Source organism: Eucyclogobius newberryi, unplaced genomic scaffold, assembly GCF_026437365.1.
Source record: "Eucyclogobius newberryi isolate DKJ021-1_F unplaced genomic scaffold, fEucNew1.0.hap1 SCAF_5, whole genome shotgun sequence".
In the NCBI taxonomy this organism is placed as follows: Eukaryota; Metazoa; Chordata; class Actinopteri; order Gobiiformes; family Gobiidae; genus Eucyclogobius; species Eucyclogobius newberryi.
Window position 1 is genome coordinate 25,829,017 of NW_027316167.1, and position 20,762 is coordinate 25,849,778.

Genomic DNA, 20,762 nt, shown 5'->3' on the forward strand with positions numbered 1-20,762 from the left:
CTGGAAATGAGCGCTTTATTGAAAACAAGGTCAATAGATGATTTGAGCCTGGTTTGTGGCTGGCCTTGTTAGCTGCTCACAGCATTAGCGGGTGCTAAGTAAGTGTGTTATGGGAGGTCTCCTGCGAAAAGGGCTGCCGTTGGAGCGGACTGCAAAGGGGGTAGCAGTTAGAGGTGGTCTTTATCTGTTTAAAGCCCCTCTCTGATGAGATTACCTATTGGAGTTGGCTGTAAACCACTCTGTTAATCAGGCTACCACAGCCAACACACTCCCACAGGCACTTAGCCATGGCTCGCATTTTTGGAAAGGCTCGAAGAAGAAAAGAACACTATTATTCATGCATACAAAATATCTAGAGCATTTAAATGGAGAGTGATACATAAGAGACAATCCTAATTGCAATCTTTAGATATGATTTGTGTTTTAAATATTGAGGAAATGCCAAAGGGCTGACATTGAGGATTCCTGAAACTACAAAATACAGGGTTTTTTTTTATTTATTTTTTTATTTTTTCCACTACTGTGTATTTTTAAACATGTTTTAAACTAATACAATAGAAACTTAATAATCAATTTACTGTATCTACTACATTATGGCCCATTCAAAATCTCTTTTTGTCCCATGCCAGACTTTGGACTTGCCTGATGTAACTCAAGTTATGTAACTCCATCAAACCGCTACAGTGAGTTGCATCACCAGCAGGTACTGTCACACTGGGCAGTTTCCTGTGTGTGGAACAGAAGGCTCTCTCGGATCATGGCCCTCCGAAAGTGCCCAGAAGTGTCCGTGTCTTCTCAACCCCCTTCTCATTAACGTTCTCTCCACACACCACTGAACCCAGCGCTACTTAAAAACACATTGAATGAGGCAGAGAGAAAGAGAAGGCCTGTTTATCTCCAACTTGGGAACTGATCCAATTAAGTAAGTGCCCATTTGCATCTATCAGACAGGCCCAAACTAGGAAGGAAAAGTAAAAATAAAATGGAAAAAGAAGGTCCATTTGTTGTCCAAGGTGGATGGGGGTAGGGTAAAGTGTCCCAGGTGAATGCTGGGTAATGGTTATGTTACTTGTGTTTGTGTGTGCGTGTGAGCTGAAGCATTATAGTGGTCATTAGGACAGATATCGGTGTGGTAATGTGGAGCAGATGTTGTGAAGAAAGGGATCATTTAAAAGGGGCAAATGTAAATAAACATTGGCGGCTGGGGGCCTCTCCCTCTCTCCTTGGACCGTCTGAAGTCCCCGAAAGAAAACAGTTCATCAATCTTCATCACAGCTAATAATCATGTTCTATTAGCGCGCTCATCACATGTATGCACTGTCATTTTTAAAACATACACATGAAATATAATAAAATGAAAGGCCTGATAATTACTTCTGTTCTGTTCAATATCAACACATTTTAATTAGTTGTTGAACACGTTAAGAATTCTCATCTGAAACTGGATGTCTACTATTTTGTTTGGGGATTTTCTCCTGACGTCACCACAGCAGATATGTGGCATCCTACTTATTTGCATATTCCCTTTGTGCTGGGTTTGTACAAGGTGCTCGTCCAAAAAGGTATCCTCCCAGATGTACTGTAAACCCACCAATATGTGGATTAATCGATTGTTTGTATAGAAATGAAGAGTGAATTCTTAAAATACCATACACTGCCTTTACTTATCACATACCAGAGTGTACATACAATACCTTTGAGCATTAGATCATCCAGACGACTTCTGTTTCAGGCGCCTGGTCATTCTATATGTATTGGGTAAATGCCTGCTGCTTACCTCTGGGCATCAGAATGGAAGGAGCGAGAGACGTGACAGTGTCAGGAAGCAGGAAGAAGCAATTCCCCGCCTCCTGCCTGCAGATCCATGGCCTGCACACACTTGCTGCTCTGTGCTCCGCGGGCCCGTCCCGTGTGTGCCGCGCTGGTGCGTGTTGGTGTGCACGTGGCTGCCTCCGGGCCAGGCCAGAGACCCTCAGTGTGAGCACCAGCATAAGCCCTTACATGGCCACTGAACACAGGCCCTTTGCAGTCACAGGGTCAGGAGCTCACGCCACACTTCTGTCAGAGCAGATTGGTCAATGAGCTGTTTATTTTAACAGGCCGAGGTGGAACTCTGACTGATACAAATATGTACAGTGTGAAGTTTTCCAATAGTGTTTGAAAGTAACTTCATCTATTTACTCAATTTATTCTAGTACGCTTCAGAGGATATTTTATTTGCCACTTTACTAAATGTCATATTCATAATTTTAAATGATATTCATATAAAATGTCTAAGCATCTAGAGCATTTTTGAGGATTTCGTACAGTTCTAGTGGTAGAAAAAAGGACTCTCTATATCAGTTCAAAACATACAATATTTAGTTTCTTTGTATGTCCAACTGTCAGCCTATGCTTCACTCCACAGAGCATGCTTTTCCCTCCACTCTTTCATACAAATGTTTTATTTATGTTGGGGGGACTTCACTTAAAACATCTCACAGCTGAAAATTACACGTGTAATCTCTCCCAGAGGACCTCTAAGGAGAAATAGAAAAACATTCAGTCAAGTGCAAAAAACTGTGCTAAATCACTCTGTGCCACCTTATCTGGACTGTGTTACGTCTGTTCTCAAGGGCCAGGTCCACCTTTCCTCTGTCAATGAAGGGCAACCAAAGACCTCAGAATCATGTTACTCTGACGAGATATTGAAGTCTTTTCAGAAATAGAAGATAGATAGTCAACCGGAGAAGTCAAGGGTTATGTTAGTGCTTTGAAGAGAGTCCTTAATCAGCCTTTACATAAACATTTAAAGAAAAACAGTATCTGTGACGGCTATAGTACCCAAAATGTGAGCTTGGAAAATAGGCATTAAATATAATATATTTTATTATTATTATTTATTTTTATTTTTACACAGTGTGCTTTTTAGTATTACTTAAAATTCTTCTTGACAACATTCTGTTCCTGAGTGCTGAATTGTGGTATATTGCCCTAGTTTGGTGTGGTGTCGATTACATGATCAGAGTAATAAATAAATTGAGGACAAACAAGAGGAGGTTGTACACACCATTGACAGCTCTGCCTTATAGAGAGTGTCCCTTGACCCGTCTGATCAGTTTAACCACTCTCACACAATTTTACCCTGAAGTTAACAATAACAAATATATATTTTCTTTCATAAAAGGGAACGAGAGATAGGCCACACTTTCATTCCCCTCTTCCAAATAGCCATAAAAGGTACCCCAAAAATATATTTGTTTTAGAACAAAATCCTCATGAGACATCATTCAAATTTTTGGATCTTAAAAATCTCATGGACATTTACATTGAATCCCTCAGTTATAAATCTAAAAGAGGCCTGCGCCTTAGAACTAGGCCTGAGTTGACCATCGAGGCCGCAAAGTCACGTTTAATGTGAACAAAGCCTGGAAAGTGTAAATGTCACCAAGTTACAGTTATTTTTTACTAGGCTTCCCCCCCCCCTCCCCATAACGTGTCTACAAAACTTACCAAATCAGACCTGTGTTGTTTCTTTTAAACGCGTTATTTTCTGAGTTTGTATAAACTGAAGTGCAACGCATTTTTGTCATCCTCTCCTGCTTTTCTTGTCAGATTATTTTCCACTTTTGTCCTTTTTATTGGTTTGCATTTGAGGAAAGGTTGGAGCCCTATTTAAAATTCCTGTGCAATGCCAAAGATAAAGAAGCGACGCGCCGTTCACAAGGGTTGTATCCGTATGGTAAATTAAATGAACAAAAAGTAACAGTAACAGCAACATTAATAATAATAATAATAATAATAATAATAATAATAATAATAATAATAATAATAATAGCCATTCTTGTTGTCTGCTCAATCCTTTCTATCAGGCACAATAGCGGTGACGCGCCGGAGAAATACATTTGACAAACAAACGTCACCCCGTCTTAGATGATTCATTCAGAGATGTATGCGCGTTTCCCTGTGTGTGAACAACGCCATTTCAAGTCAAACTCTCTCAGGACGCAGTTCATGGAACAGAGAAATACCCCGGGGACACGAAAAAGAAAAACATAATTATGCTATTTAGACGCCTCATGTGTCGCAATCAGTGGCAGGTTCTGGAGCGTACACACACACATACACACACACACACACACACACATACACACACACACACACACACCGCCGTGTCACAGTGAACTCAAAGGCGCACAGGCCCGGGTAGAGGACATTAAGGCTTAGGGAATTACTGCAAACCTCAGGGGACGCTTCAAGCTGTAAAGGGGAAAGCACACTATAGAGATTAATGGCGCCCATAAACAACTGCGCGCGCTCACTTCACTTGGGGTCAACAACGACAGCCACATAAACATATCAATAATATACACCAGGTAGAGCTGCATGAACCTTCACTTTGTGAGAAAAACGAGAAAAGAAGAAGAAGAAAAAAGGTTCAGGGGCCTTTTGGTTAAGGCCTGTTTACAATAATAATAAAAGTAATAATAATAATAATAATAATAATAATAATAATAATAATAATAATAATAATAGTTCAAATAAATAAATTATAATGAAAATAAATTAACAATAATAATAATAATAAATGCATGTCAATATCAATTATCGTTACCTCCAAGGCGTTTCTTTAAATATGTTAAACTCAAAGTCTTCCTTTTATTCTCTTGTCCAAATTGCTATAATCCTCCTAATAACTGTGATCATTGTCTGTGCCCCACTGGCTCCGGTTCTTTTCCTTTTTTAGACAGGCCTTTTGATCAGGCGTGGGTTTCCATGACGGATTAAGAAGAGCGAGGCCCCCTGAAATACTAGGAGCAAGTGTGACACCTACCTGCAGAAGTTGGAAGAGTTCTGAACAAGAGCTATGTGCTTAGCTACCGGCTGCACACCAGACTCAGACCCATTCCCTTCTATTTCCTCCCAAATGCTTTATGCGCCATTTAAGAACGCCTTCGTTAATGGCATATAATATAACAGCGCAGTGTGTTTTAAATGCATGGTCGCGTCCCTTTTAACTGTTCTGCCACGCCTTTGAAAACAGTAATGAGCTCCAAATTTGGCATAAAATCGAGCTCATTACGGGGGGTTCAGCACCTGATTGCGCCGCGTAAAACCTAATTGGGTTAAATGCGGGGAGTTGTTATGATATCAATATCCGCTTGCAACGTGCTCCAGTGAAAGCAGAGAGGCCTGCGAGGGTTTGCGCAGGAAGCAAAATAAACGTGAGATAAGCTTCTAAAAATAAACATGGTTGACGGTTTTTCATTAACAGTGAAAGAAAAAAGAAGAAGCAATTTTACCTCATCCATTCTCTTATCAACTCTGCGTAAAGTTCTCCACGGCTTTTACGCATTATTGTTTCAGTGGTATCTTCTTTCTATCATGTGGCCTGGAAGCATCACACAAACACACACGTACACACACACACACACACACACACTTACAGACACACACACACGCGCGCGCACAAACACACCCACACACACGCACGCACACGCACGCGCACACATCACGTCACTGCCAAATCCAAAACAATCGATGAACAAATATTTTCATTTTCCATAATTTACTTCAAAGATAGTGTGTTCATTTTAAATACAAAAATGCTACATTAAATATACATGTTAGTCTTTAATACAAATAGACTCCAGGGCTGCTGCTGCTGCTGCTGCGATTAAGACCGTTCTTTGTTACGTTGTCTTTGTAGGATTAGCCATTCAGAAACTGAGGATTTTTCAGAATAAGCCTTAAAACTCCAGAAAATAATTGTTCTTTGAATTGGCGTTGTTGTTCTTTCTTAATGCAACCACATTGATAATAAATAAAAACGTCCGTAGCGGCTGTGAAATAGCAGGTATTAAATATTTGACATACCTTTCTTTAGTTCATAAGGGGAGTCTTTACAAAGATCTACCTGCGTTTGGCCTCTGATTTTGTGGCTCTCTCTTACCAGCGCCTCGGCTCTATTTAACACAGTCTGTTTTATTCCATTGAAATGCGGCGTGGAGCCCGTGCCCACAGAGCCGTGGTTACTGTGCAAGTGTCCGAAAGTGCCCCCATAGTTCGTGTAGCCGGGGTAGAAGGGAGTCGTGTAGTACAGAGGCATCGACAGGACCGTGCTGTTCGGGAGCGCGCACTGGGGACTGGACCGGGACGGGGACGCGCTCGAGCCCATGACGGAGCTCTGGGCCGCAGGTGACCCGTCGCCGCCGCCGCCACTTTTGCTACACCTGTCTGAGGACGTGGCGATCTCCGCGAGGGACCAGAGTTTGGGTTTGGGGGCCGAGGGAGGCGAGTGGATAACGGAAGTCACGTTGCTCGTCACCGAACCGGGCGCGTGGCTCAGGTCTGACGGTTTGTCCTGGAGCGGGGGGAGAGTCGCTCTGGAAACGGCGGGTGGGGACGATGTTGTGGGTTTGGCAGAGTCCGGGTGCAACTCCGCAGAACTAGTCCGCTCTTCGGGGTCTTTTAGTTCCGAGTCGCTGAGGAGAGGGTCCGTGTCTTTGCCCTCGGTCTCTTCTTTGAACCGGTCGCAGCCCAAGTCTCCCGGGTTCAGGAGTTTGTGATCTGCAGCACGTAACGGAATAAATTAGGGTCCAGCTAAAAACATAACTCGCTGTTTTTCTGGACAACTAACAAGAAACACACACACAAAAAACACATGCACTCATACAGAGCAAGCAAAGTGACAAAGTAATACAGGTCAAACAAGAAAAAAAACATAAATAACACATATTATCATTAATTACGCATGCATTTTCAAGATGAGAAATGTTTCACCCTGAGAGCAATTGCTTTGATAAAGCTGAGGCAAGCGTTACAGCACTAATGTGTAATAATATGAGTGTGATTTTTAAAGACGCACAGAGCACCAGCTGTAGCCTTATTATACACTTAAAGATAAATTGACTGCTAAACCAGCAATTCCAGCCCTACTGAAGGCAAACGAGGGGAGTTCAAGGTGATTATTATTTAAAGCAATTGTCCCATTATAAATAATATACCACCATTAACCAGCAATCAATTTAGCAGCCTGAGTAAAAACGACTGTGATGAAAAATGTATGATTTTTTTTTTTTTTTTTCCCTCTTTTTGTTCCCCCGGCACTGTGAGCACCAACCTGCTTCTGTGTCTGTGGAGTCCCCCTTGTCCAAAGGCTTGCTGGGCTCATCATCGTCGTTTTTCTCCAAATCAATATTCTCGTCCTCCTCCTCGTCCTCGCTGCGGTTCCGTGGGGTCCACGTCATCTTGTTCTCCTTCTTGAGTCTCCTCCTGGCGTTGGCGAACCAGGTGGACACTTGTGTGAGGGTCATCTTGGTGATGATGGCTAGCATGATCTTCTCTCCTTTAGTGGGGTACGGGTTCTTGCGGTGCTCGTTAAGCCAGGCCTTGAGCGTGGCCGTGGCGTCCCGGGTAGCGTTCTTTCTGTAGGCCGGGTCGCCATATGGGTAAGTGCCCAGTGGCGCGCCATACGGATGGTATATGGAACCGGCCATGCCTGAAGTGTGGTCGTACGGGGAACTCTGGGGGAAAGAGATCATATTGTGAGGAAACCAGAATGACCAGATGTATAAGTGAAACCTTTTTTTTTTTTTTAAATGAGCAAAATTTCAAATCATATCATTTTCAATAATAATTGTATTATAATTAATGCGTGCGCGTATGTTTAGGCCCACGCGAAACACAGAGCGTGCACTCAAACACACACACACACACACACACATACACACAAACACACACACAAACAGTTGCAAAATGAGCTCAAGTTGCAACAGGAAATACCATGAGTTTGTTTGCATGTGTCCCATCCATATTGTTTATTATTAACATATTTAGGCCAAGAAAGCTCAAAATGTAGACCATATTTTTTTATGAGTTTTGTTTAATTTATCTTGAAACAACCATTTATTTTTGCGCTCTGTTCTTGTGACAGTCAGCGCGTCAAACTCTAATTCACTGCCTTATATTCATTATACTCCCTGTAAATGTGCATAGTAGAACTCGCAAAAAATCTACAATTTTAACACTAATCATTTTAATGTTATGTTTTGTTTCACTTTGCGCCCGCTCCTAATTATCCAGATCACTGTTTTGACTTGGAGAACAACTGGAGGGAAGAGACACACGCAATGCTTTCTGTTCAAATTCAACTCTTGATTATACTCGATTCTACATATCTGCAAAAAGTAGTTTTAACCACATGTTGTCTAATGTTATACGTGCACTTTTGCTCACGCTGATTTCCTAATCGCTTACCCCCGGCGCACAGCGTGCGTTTGAGGCTGATACGACTTAATAAACTGGCGTTTACTGCCTGCTGGATGGAATAATCACCTTGAGTTTACTCACCACATACGAGGTGAATGTGGCGGCGGCAGCTGCCTCCGCATTGTACGGCAAATGGGAATTGTACCCCGGTGACGCGCTGGTGAACGCGGTAGATCCGGCATAAGGTGCAAAAGCAGATCCAGACGAGGATCTCCCGAGTTCCTCGGTCCTGGGTCCCGATATGACACTGGTGCTGTAAGCAGGGCAGGAGTACAGGGCTAGGGACGCAGATGGCTGGTACAAGTAGCCCTGAGGATAAGCCATGCTTGAAGCCCAAAGATTGGAAGTAACTAAACTTGCGCACTCTCCTTTATTGTCTCATGTGCTTGCGCAGACCCACCGCTCGTCCCTTCAGAATGAGAAAAGTGCTCAAAGAAGGTAAAAGAAGGTTGAATTTGAGAGATGTCGCTCGCTGCCACTTTCCGTCGGGTGAAGACTGTGGCGTTGTCGCTCCTTGTGTGAGTTACGCCGCCGCGCTCATGCCTGCGCACTAGGTATTTTACCCGTCGGACAAGGGCTTTGCTTGGGAAAATGTCCTGCCAAGATGCTAAGTTGGAAATTGAGGATCCTGACGCCTTCTACGCTGTACAGTACGCTCCTCCTCTTGGGGTGTAGTCAGCCCTGTGCAGCGCCAGGCTCTCTTTTCCCTCTCTCTTTCCTCTCTCTTACCCTCCCTCTGTCCCTCTAGCTCTCTCTCTTGCGTTAACTAACAATCCCCCCTTACTCCATTTCTCCATTTTTCCTGCTTAACAAGCTTCCTCACTGCAGTGAGTCTCGAGTGCGCGCCTGGCAGCCCCCCTTTCCCCTTTTGGATAGCGACACCAAGCGCTTCTGTCAACTCCCAACTTTTCTTCTCCTGCAACTTACTTCTTCCTCTGCTGCAAAACTGAAGGGGTAACATCCGCACTTGATCAGCCACAAATCGTCCGTGCTGGGGCGAGAGGACGTGGAAGAGTCCAGAGCAGATGTTTTAAGACGCCCCGACACTGCACTATTTTCTTGCAGATGTATTCGTGAGTAGGCATTTTTTTTTAAATGCATTGACCGAGTTCTTTTGTTAAAGTTGGCATTTTAAACGGATTGTTTTTTGCGCAGGTCGACTCTGTGGCAGGCGCTCAAGACACTGGTAACAGCAATGGGCATAGGATATCTCAGAAGTCATGTGTTTAGTTCTATAGCGTCATCTGTCTCAGCTGATCGTGTTTTAGACAGTTCAACGAGTAGACTATCTAGTGAATAATGCATTTAAATCAGAAAATCGTGGAAAGCCCGGAGCTCGAACAGATTAGTGGCTGGATAACTGCTCTAAATCCGCACACACTCTTCAAATAATCGCATCAGATCACCGCAGATAAGCCTTTCTAGCATTTTACAGCTCTAGTAATAATAAGATATTTATGACATACTAATTTTAGCCATTTATTATTATTATTATTATTATTATTATAATTATTATTATTATTATTATAATTATTATTATTATTTCAAATGTTGATCTAGTTCATTATTTAGAGAGGAGACTGATGGTAATGTTCAGATCTCAGTTGAGCCGAAAGGGATCGCTGTAGGCGCTACTAAACACCGCGCGCGCACTCAGTCACGTGCTCTTTTTTACGCTCTGAAAACCTCCAGAGAGGGTGATGACGCGGTTACGGCGGGGGCCAACGTGCGCCCCCAGACAAGTAAACTATAAGGACGGGTCTAGGATGTTTGGTGACCCCGGAATGAATTAAATAACAATATGCGGAAGGTTTTGCGTCGTGCGTGTTACTTTTACACAGGTTTAGAGAATTTTGTGCACCAGCAGATTCCAAAATATCAGGCCAAAATTAATAATAAACTACAATGTCTGAAAAAGCATTTTCTTTACATGAACGGTTGCATTTATTTGAACTGTTTATACAAATGTTGTACGAATAAGGCTGAATAAAAAGTGACCTGACAAACCTGTGACCTCGTGTGTGTTTCATGACTGGTTCTGTGCAGCAGGGGGAGGACACGGGCACTGCACTCACATAATAGCAGGTTGGTGACTTGCCTCGGCTATTCATCTGGATGTCTGGCGAGGTGTTAAAATCTTTTATTCTCCCGTAAATAATTTTGTTTTGTTTTTACGCGCACATCTTTAGACGCTTCAAACCCGGGTATATGACAATGACAGATGATGGAGCTTAAATGCCTGAGGGAGAGCGTAATCTAAATTGGATATAGAGGCTATTATTACACAACATTATGCGTTGTGGCAGGCTAATTGCATGACTGCCTGGGTTAAAACAGCCCGTTAATGCCGTGGAGCGGTGGTGGACAGGTTTTTGCGGAGCGCACAAGGTCAGCCGCACCGCTCCCACCGCTGATCCCAGAGCGTTTACGCAAAATGCTTCAAGTATTCATGGGCGTTTTTAACCGTTCGCAATCTGTGTCCTAAACCGATTACTTGACACCAATTTTTCTTTGATGTATTAGCTGAGGGCTTTTGCCACTCGGAAAGCCAATTGAAATTCAAAACAGTTTTCAGCTCCGAATGCTTTGGGGAGATCTGACGCAAATAATGGATGTAATTTATTTTTGACCTTGTATTTTTCTTTTTTAAAAGGAGTGGGGTGGGGGAGTGTTAATTAAACATAATATGGAGTGTGGTTAAATACAGCATCTGGAGTGGAGACGTGGGAATCCATTATGCTCCCGTTTCAAACAATAATGATTAAGAAGCCTTTTTTTTCCATTGCAATATTACAAGTTTAAAGTGATGTATGTTAGGCTTAAATACATTTCAGACATCTAATAACATTTCGTTTGCCACTAGAGATTAAAATAACGTTGTTGTTGTTGTTGTTTTTTGCATAATTACTAGATCATTGTAAAAATCATCTATATATTTCTGCATATAAAATATTAGTGTATAATAATGGTATAAGATTAGCATAAACTCACTGCCATACTGCTTTTATTTTTTGTATAACCTCCCATGCTACTGTCAGGAAACCATATCTATCCACGCCTTTCTTTCCTCTTATTGACCCAAATGAAGATGTATGGAGCCCATGTGTGTGTTATGCTTTGCCATTATGGTCTATGGCTGCCCCCCTCTGACGCTTTCCTCCCCTGCTCCCCAAGATCCCCTCTAGGCTGAATGGCAGGCCTCTAGATTGGCTAAGTGATGAAATGATGACCCTATTATGAGAAGCGATTCCAAAATAAGAGATATCATACAAAGATTGCTCCTTTTCTCTCTCTTCATGTGTCCTCATACGCCACACACTGCCAGCTGTGCACATCAAGATTGATTGGCTGTGGGCGGATCGCAGGAAGCATGCATTGATTTTTTTGTTTTGTTCCTACTGTTGCATTAAAAAATATTTATTTACACTTCCATTGTGAGGCTGACTCCATCTTACAAGCTTGCTGCTAAATTGGGGAAGCACATAAGGGATCATTTTGGCCTGGCCCGGTGCCTAGACAAATGACCTGTAATATTATTTCAGAAATGAGTCAATAGGCTCAGTGACTAAATGAATATTGATTGGATATAATGAGGCCTGAGTGTGTTATGAGCTCTTTCAATCAGTTTCTCCTGTACGCTGATCCCAGACGACTGCAGCTGTTTTTGGACACAATGGGGAAGAATATGCAGCGTTCATGTAAGTGCTTAATTTTGGATGTGAAAATAACATTGTAAGATTTTGGCGGTTGCAGACACATAATTAAGTAGTCGTCCTGATGTGCAATAAATACAGTGCGGCAAACCCCACCGATGATTGATTTTATTTATTAAACATTCATCCTTCTTTAGCCAATAACATTCAGCAGCCGTTTGCAGTGGTGTTTTGGAGATGTGCTGCGGCGCACTACAAAAGAGCAATTATTACAAATGACTACAACGACTACAACTGAATCTTTTTATACAAACTTGTATATGGTCTATTACAAAATTATGAAACTTGCAAATACAGTATTTACATCAGAAAAGGGTGATGGAAACAAAGGTCCTATTACAGTCAAGTTTAAAACACATGACGTCTGTGTAAGAACCATGGCTCGGATGGTGAAAGAATGCAAGAGTGCCTCCAGATGCTTATGCATGTGATGTATAATAGAAGTTGACGAGGTTGGTGATAGATCACAGCCCAGGTAATGTAAACACATTAATCCCTCAGGTTATGGTGCTTTTGCTCCTTTCTGTTTTCTATGTGGCTCGCTCTCGGAGACCCTCACACACCCCTAATGTACAGAAAACCCCTCCATTTTCATCATCTGCCTTTAAATACATTAGTGATGCACAAACCAGAAGCAACCTTAATCTGTCAACATAGCCTTTAATTGGAGGCAAAAAAACAACATGTGCTTGTGCTGGTGCCATTCCTAAGTGCACATGCCAAAGAAACACAGAGTTCACGGAAGAAGTGATCCCGGGAGAGCTGGGTGTAATTAAAAGTATCTTTTAATAGGCTTGTAATGCTGAGCTCAAGTCTTGTTGCCTTAAGCAGGGGGTGAACTCTGTGGCTGGAGACGGACATGCGAGGTACTTCTGCTTGGGGAGGCTAAACGATACATTAGCTTTGCTTTGGTCAGACATCCAGTCGCTACCTCAGTGACCACATTTACAATGACCTTTTAGTGTTTATTAACAGAAGATACAATATTGTCTGAACTGTTTTACATTTCTTATGCAGGAATATTAGCTTTAGCCACCATATTACGAGTTACACAAATAAGATGATTTCGGTAAGTAGTAACACAGCAATTACTGATAATTGACGTCAGAATCTTGTTTGTGAAGCAATTTAATATTTTTTTCATAAATGCTACATAAATGATGGGCAATATCATTTAACATATTTTCACCAAGAGCAACAACCATTTCCTTTACATTTTGAGTTGTAAAATAGTGAGTGTTAGTTTGAAAATATCACTCACTGACGACTTTACATCTCCTGCTTCTGCAACTACATCTGGAAGCTTCTAGTAGTTCTTTTGTTCTTCTAAATCAGTATCTGCTCCTCAGCATCACTCCCGTCTTCTCCGCTCCCAGGCCACTTTGGCAACCTGTGTTGTACCTCCTACTCACAACACCAGTGGGGGTGAGATATGGGACTAAGTGGCTGATTTGGGACCTGCTCCACTGTAATCAAATAAGGCCGCTTAAAGGGAAGGTGAAGGTGGATTATATTTTGTCATACATTCCTTCTTTTTTATGAGATGGACTTTGATGCTGTATCTTCTTACCTTTGTAGTCGTGGCAGTCATGTTCTATATAAACACACAATGAAAAACATCCCCAGCATTTGAAATGAAGATAACCGCTTTTGCTTTCTGCTCACTGCACGTGCTCAGTCGCATCCCCCCGTCTCCCACTCCTGAGGTTTTAAGTTTCAAATAAGCATCTTGCAATCAGCCTTTTTTTTCCATTTGGTGTGTCATGTGTAATCTATGCCAACAACAATGCCAACATGGCTCAGAGTTGCTCGCTCTCTCTTGACACCGCTGCTACTGCTTTGTTTCGGCAGTCGAGTGTGCACTTTACAATGACAGCGTGCCAGGTGTTTAGTTCAAATCGTGTCTGAATCTCGCTGTAATCTTATTAGTCGGATAAACATTGCCGTGTATTATCAGACGGGGAATAAGTGGGGGTTTCTTGTCTTTGTAGTTTAAGAGGCAACCTCAGAGGAATAATGTTATTTCAAATCTATCTTTTCTCATTAAAACCTTAGGCGTTGCCACGTTTATTGTCTTCACCACAGACCGTATCCTCAACAGACTCATTTCACATGTAATTGAATATTTAAAATGTCAGGTGCCGATGTAGGATTGTAGTTAATGAATGAAATTACTCTCTCAGAAGGACAATAGTGTTAAACATAGTCCAGGTATTAATCTTGTGGTGAAACTTTACCTGATGCAGTGCGCTGAGCCTCGGGTCTCGGTCCTCCTCTTGTCGGAGATTTTGGTTTTGTCCGACGCCTGACACGGTGCCCTCGGTGATCAAGGCAGACGGGGGGAGTCAAGGCGGAGATGCTCGCTGTAATGCCTTACACCTGCTGCAGATTTGGAGGGGATTGCACTACAGGTACTCTCTTACCTCTTCCCCAATCCCAGAAAGCCCCTGAGGAATTTCCGACTTTGTCCTTTTTGGTGATAGCTTTCCCTCCTCCGTTTGCCACCCAACTTTTACAACCACTGTCAAAGTTGCTCTCTGATGCTGAGATTATGAGATTTCAAGTGTATTATGGGTTTAGTCGGCAAACAAAGCGGCGTTAGCTGTTTTAAACTTTCTCCAATGTTTTGTCAGATGTGTAAATGATGATGCAAGAACAATACATACTAATAAATAAGTCAAATATTAACCATGTTACTCCAATTTATCCCTAAATAGATAGCATTTTGACAAATTTATTGCACTAATCAAGACACTGGATTTGTGTCCTGACCCAGAGAGGAATTTGATGATGTCATGATTTTCGATGGTGGGCCAGGGCCTTTATACCTTTATGGGTGCTTTACAGCGCTGAACCCTGGGATTAGCGCCACAAACATGTTAATATCATGCTTAAAGTCCTTTCAACTGATAACAGCTTTGGAGTTGAATAATGGCACCACTTTCTGAGGCTATTGTGAAAAAATAAAAATTGCTTGATTATTTATGTTGACAGTGAAGACGTTGAACTTTGGTATTACTGGACACACATGAAACATAAACTGGTACAGAGACGTGAACCGTAAACCAGGTCAACAAATCTACAATCAGTGAATTCCACGACAGAATTCTTATCTCCAACTCAATTTTAAAGTTAAGATTTTAAAATTGTTCACATGACATCACAGCACTCTAGAATCCCTGTAGTTTGAAACTGAGCTGGAGTTCAGGTGAGGATTCTGTGGTAGAGTTCACAGTTTAACCGTCAGATTGTACATTTGTTGACCTGGCACATGACAAATATCTCTATGCAAATGCAACAAATACTGGCACAAAGTTCAAAGTCTTCTCTGTCAACATATGTTTTTAACATTTAAAAAGGTGTAAAAAAAATAATAATCTCACAATAGCCTCATAAAGTGGTGCCATCATTCAACCCCAAAAATTATCGGTAATGTTAAAATATCATTTGTTTGAGATAATCCCAAATAGATTCTTTATGAGGTTCTATGTTTGTAGATTTCAATTTTGGATATTTATTTAAAAAAACTGCTCCTGTTGTTGTAGTTTTTAATGGCGGCGGCAGCCAAATGCAAAGGTGAATTTACCGCCACCTACTGTGAATCTCTTACAGGGTCATATAGGGTTCCATAGGCTCTGCCCTCCATCTGAGATCTCAGATTATGGGGGATTATCTTCACCAAATTCTAGAACGTGAATGCAGCCTATTATACATGTTTTTAGTGGCAGTAGAAACAGAATACTCACAGCAAAACAACACCTGATACAGCACATACAAGAAACAGCATAATAACAGAAAAGCCCAACCCTGCCCAGGAATCTAACCCTGGACCTTCTTGCTGTGAGGCTAAAGCGCTAAAGGCTACACAACTCGAATGGTGTTTGTTACAAGCAGCCTGTACAACTTGCAGGTACAGCCGCACAGCATGTCTCGCCAAAATAAACACACAGGTTAACGTTGAGGTAGTGACAAATGAGCGCTCACCATAGCCTTATGATGTCGTGATGCTGAAAGTAATGCTAAACTATTGAAAGCAATTCAATGTAAACCGTTGATTTAATTTTGGCTGTTTGATAAATGTGACTGCTGTGCTAGTGTTTGCGTATAATATCCTTTCAGACGATCAAATGGCAATATAAGTAGCTGTGGTCCACTCAAACAATAACTATTATGGCTTCAGAAACTCTAAAATGACACAGTGCATTTTCCAGGATATGATCTTTACATAAAATACGGTTATACGTGTCGATGTACTTCACATGACACATTTGGGAAAGATCTTAGGCGCACTATTTACGTTGACATATGCGACTACTTCTTCCCCCATGCAAATGCAATCTAAACATTAGCCGAGGGGAAGGCAAGCGTGGCCCATAAAGGAAAAAAAACACACTTCTGAACAGACAACTATCACTAATCACTCCCAGAGCAGTGCGGCGTGTAATTACTCTGCCAAACGTTTGCCTTTCACAGCTTAGCACCGGGAGCCCTGACCCTGTGCTTCCCTGTCTTTCCGCACCAGCCCGCATGTGGAAAGAGGACCTACCCCCTTACCCACCCCTCTCCTTCCTGCTCTGTGTACCAAGGGGGGGTCAAGCTAGCTCAATATTTAGAGAAAGAATGGAGGAGGGAGAGGACTGAGGTTTCTGCTTCCGGCTTTGTGGGAGCCCGTTTAAACAGGCTTTGAAACCCTAGCCATCCGGAGATCAGAAATAGCCCCGTACAGGACAGCATGGGCATCACGGACTGACTGCTGCTGGTTCTTGGAGTTCAGCCTTCATTGCTTGACAGAACTTATAGGAAGCTGTCACACGTTTTGGGGCAAAACATTTTAGAGTCAACACAACAGTCTGTGCTCACTTTGCCAGTGCCAGCCTAGATTAATGGCTGTTTTGCTCCAGGAAGGGCATCCAGTGTAGAAAAAAGGGAACGATGCAGGGAACGATGAGCAATGCTCAGGAGGAGCAGGAGCCTAGACACTGGTAGTGAAAATACAACTTTAAAGAAAAATAAAGTCTGTAAAGCTGGTGCTGGGGTGGAGGAGGGCCAAACTGTCAAATGGAGTGGAGGAGGGCGGAGTTTAAAACAAGTGGGGTTGATTGGCAGATGCTGAGCCTATCGGGGCAGAGCAGGGAGGTGAAGGCAGGTTGTGCAGGTGAAACAGCAGGCGGAATCTTCCAGGACAGTTTAGCTTCACACATACGATAATTAAACCACTGCTAATACATTTAAAAGCATGTTTTGAAACATTTCTGTTGGCTTGATGTAATACTATGACATTTGATATCGGGATAGTCAAAAAAAATATTGAGATTATTGTAATGTGGGACAATTTTCACACTATCTGGTTTCAATCTCTCCAATCTTCATATCTCTATGAGTACTGCAAAATATCTGTCATGTAAATATAAGGCAACGCAAGGTTTTTCTTGTGGAGCACAATTTGTACACTACATGCTACAAAGTACTTTGGAGAACAACAAAGATCAATCAAAATAGTTTAAAAACTGAATTAATCATTATAAACCTTTACTTTAAAAGAGAAGTGTGCAGATGAAATCATTTTAGTCGTATGCACAGCTAAACAGGACTGTTTGGAGCTGTGATTTAAACACTGTCAGAGTAGAAACCTGTCTCACATGGTCACGAGGACTGTTCCAGACTTTAGCGGGATAAAACTGAAACCCACATATAACGCAGCGATCTCTGCAGCAGGTAACGCAGAGACGATCCTGGGATCCCATTACCACTTGCAGGATTTCACAGGCTGGTTTGGTCTTTGAGAGTTGCATGCCACTTCCCCTCCCACCATATCTGCCCAAAAGCGTTTGCAACTCAAGTCCTTTGCTAAAATTATAATGAATACAATACAAGCACTTTGCATTATTTTATGGATTTTGAAATGTATCAGATTTCTTACTTTCATTTGACCCTCATAAAAATGTAAATTTCATCCATTTATTTATGTTTCCATTGTGTCAAATGAAACAGTTTCTTTTATCCTTTTTGTACTCTTAAATAGCCAGTATGCAAAGATAATTTTTGCATATTATAGACATAATGTATTCTTATCTCCATTTCACTGCTAGTCATTTCTTCTTTATTGTCGTCTACTTGAGCGCTGTTGGACAAGTTCATTTAGAGAGGCACTGGCGCTAACAGCTCTCTTGGTTGCAGCATAATCTTGTAAAGGCTTTTTCAGAGAGACTCACTTTATCTGCGACGTAGTAATTTGACTTCATCAGTCAGTTGTGACTAAAAATACATCAGGGATTAGCTTCACGGTCAGAATATCTTGCCTGACTTTGATATTCAAGCTCTTGGTTCAAGTCATCTGATATGTAGTTTGCTAACATATAAAACTATACACATTTTGTACGGCACGATAGAATGTGATCTGTCTGAAGTGTAAAAAAAAAAAAATCAAATCATGCTTTTAATCCCTTTGTTGGAGCATTTTGCAAAGATAAAAACAAACCACCCGCCACTCATTTGCCTTTTTCCCTTTTTCTATTCCACACAAATTAGCTACGGTCCTGGAGGGCACAATGACAAGAGGTTACTGGAAGACTATGTGTTTAATTAATTGAAAAATGCTTAAATTGCTTTTACAGTTGTTATGCGTGGTGAAAAAAGAGAATCCGTGTTGCCAGCACTCAACCATAATTAGCACCCATGGGAATTAAATATTTAGCATTAGCCATGTTGCAGCACTTAGGACACAAATTTCTATTTCTAACTATGAAAGTGAGCCTGTCTTAAGTGCGTGGGCCTGTGTGGACAGCTGTGTAAAAAAATTTAAGGATATTTCAACTGCAAAAAATGCCTCTCCAGCGGCACTCCGGGTCCTTCTACATCACAAGTGTAAGAGATATGGCAGTTGTATTCCCCTGGGTGCGGCATTACTCAGAGTATTTAGTTTTCTAATTAGGCTGAGGGCCTTCGTCCATGCCTGCCACCGCCACAGGGGCCAATGAGAATTTCCTTTCTTGTGTGTCAACCCCTTTAATGCTCGCAGAGATGCCAAAAGAGGAAAAAAAAACGAGAACGATACAGGCACACGGCTAAAGACCTGGGGAAAAAGCCTTTGTTTATCCCAAGTTTAATTACACATCGCCTTAAACAACTTGAGTGCGTTGCTGAAGAGCCTGTTCGAGCCTTAATGATCTGTAACGCTGGATGTCAAGGCGAACAGTAGGGAAATTTAAAGCCAGTTTTTTAAGAGTCCCTTTTGGTTTGGGCGACAGAGGAAGTGGGCTCCAAGTTAAGCCGCAGTACATTACATTAGACTGGGAGTTTATAAGGAGACTTCTGGTGGTCAGCCTCAGCACTGGGAGAAAGGGGCCAGCCAATTTTGGAAGCATCAGCAGCTGACCACAGCAACTGCCGGACATGTCTGTGTGCATCAGGTTACCCGCTAATGAGAAGTAATAAGGGCCATCCTAACTTTATAAGACTTGATACTTAAGTGCACCGGGGGGTTTGGACAGAAAATGGGAAGGTGTACCACCAATGAAACTGTAATTTGAGACTTTTTTACTTTTTTAAGTGGGTACTAAAGAATGGAGGGATAAAACTTAACTTTAGTGAGTGGGATGTACTTACTGTGGATCTTTGTTCATGGTTTCCCCAGTGGTACAAGAAGCTCGCCGTCACAACTTCATACAAAAAAAACTTGCTCAAAGTATAAACCCTGTTACAAGTCCTATATTTACTATATTTTCAGTTTCACCATTTCCAAATCCACTAATTAGCAAAAGAATCCCATGAAACATAATGTCCAAAGTGGCTCTAGATTTGTTTGAAGTAGAACAATTAAATCCAGGCTCTAAATTTACAAAATATTCCATGTAACAATTGGGCTTCCCGGAAAATACAAAGGAATTGTATTGTCAGCATGCTCTTTCCTAATTAACACAATAGTGCATGTTCCCAGCTCGAATACTATTTGCTTTGACGCAGTTTTGCTACGTTCTACCACTTCAGCTGCAACGAATCCCTTTAAAAACCCTTATTCTTCAGATTATTCAAAGCTCGGAGAATTAAGAGGAGAAAAAAATCCATGCGTTAAATTACTGTCCATTCAACTCGAGGCAATATTTTCCCCTTGAGGCAAATATGTTAATTGGGCTTGGTAAAGTAGCTCAATCCCCAGGTTATTTAATTTCCCCAAAAGCCTGAGCCTGAGTTTCACAGGGAATGGATGTGTTTAGGTTCATAGGGCTTGACAGGCGAGTAAAACAAGAAAGAAAGAAAGAAAGAAAGGGAAAAAACAATTCATAAATATAATTCTGTCGTGGACAAAGGGTGCAATATCATAAGATTAATAATAGTTCTACTGTATACTTTTATAGTTTGATTAAACAGTCTCCTGAGTGAAACATAGGCAAAGACAATGTGGAAAAGTCAACAAAAGCTGCTGGGTCACTACATCCCAGGTAAAATAAAGGTCAGCAAAAAATGAACTATGATCTATATTTGTCCAATATGTATATTCTAAATGTGTTGATTTCTGTTTTTCTGTTCTGTTTCACCTCGATGGGTAATATTATTTAAAAGAATGGCATTTACATTCAAACAGATTTTCTCTTCACTTTTCATAGACATTTGTTAGTTTGTGTGACAATACCAGAGACTATTTTAATTTGATCATCTTGAGTTCAGGGCGAAAAACAGTGTCTTTTTTGAAGTAAAGCATTTTATTTTGTGAACATAAAATCTCCCTATCAAATCTCGCTTTAAACAACCGTCTGGATCCAAACTAAAATTCAAACACTTTTGCCTCGACCCTCCGAACAC

The 20,762-nt window shown here is 41.6% G+C and overlaps 1 protein-coding gene across 2 annotated transcripts; it reads right to left on the reverse strand.

Annotated features, from left to right (window-relative positions):
* Positions 1–5,531: 5,531 nt before the first annotated feature.
* On the reverse strand, positions 5,532–8,945 carry irx5a (iroquois homeobox 5a). Of its 2 annotated transcripts, none has more exons than XM_072465204.1 (3): positions 8,317–8,945; positions 7,103–7,505; positions 5,532–6,549 (listed from the first exon to the last, which is right to left on the reverse strand). In XM_072465204.1, exons 1-3 carry the CDS (start codon positions 8,572–8,574, stop codon positions 5,840–5,842), a joined length of 1,371 nt encoding a protein of 456 aa, XP_072321305.1. In that variant the 5' UTR covers positions 8,575–8,945; the 3' UTR covers positions 5,532–5,839. The 2 variants fall into 2 exon arrangements, with proteins under 2 accessions (XP_072321305.1, XP_072321306.1); XM_072465205.1 differs by having other exon boundaries at positions 8,332–8,935.
* Positions 8,946–20,762: the final 11,817 nt, after the last annotated feature.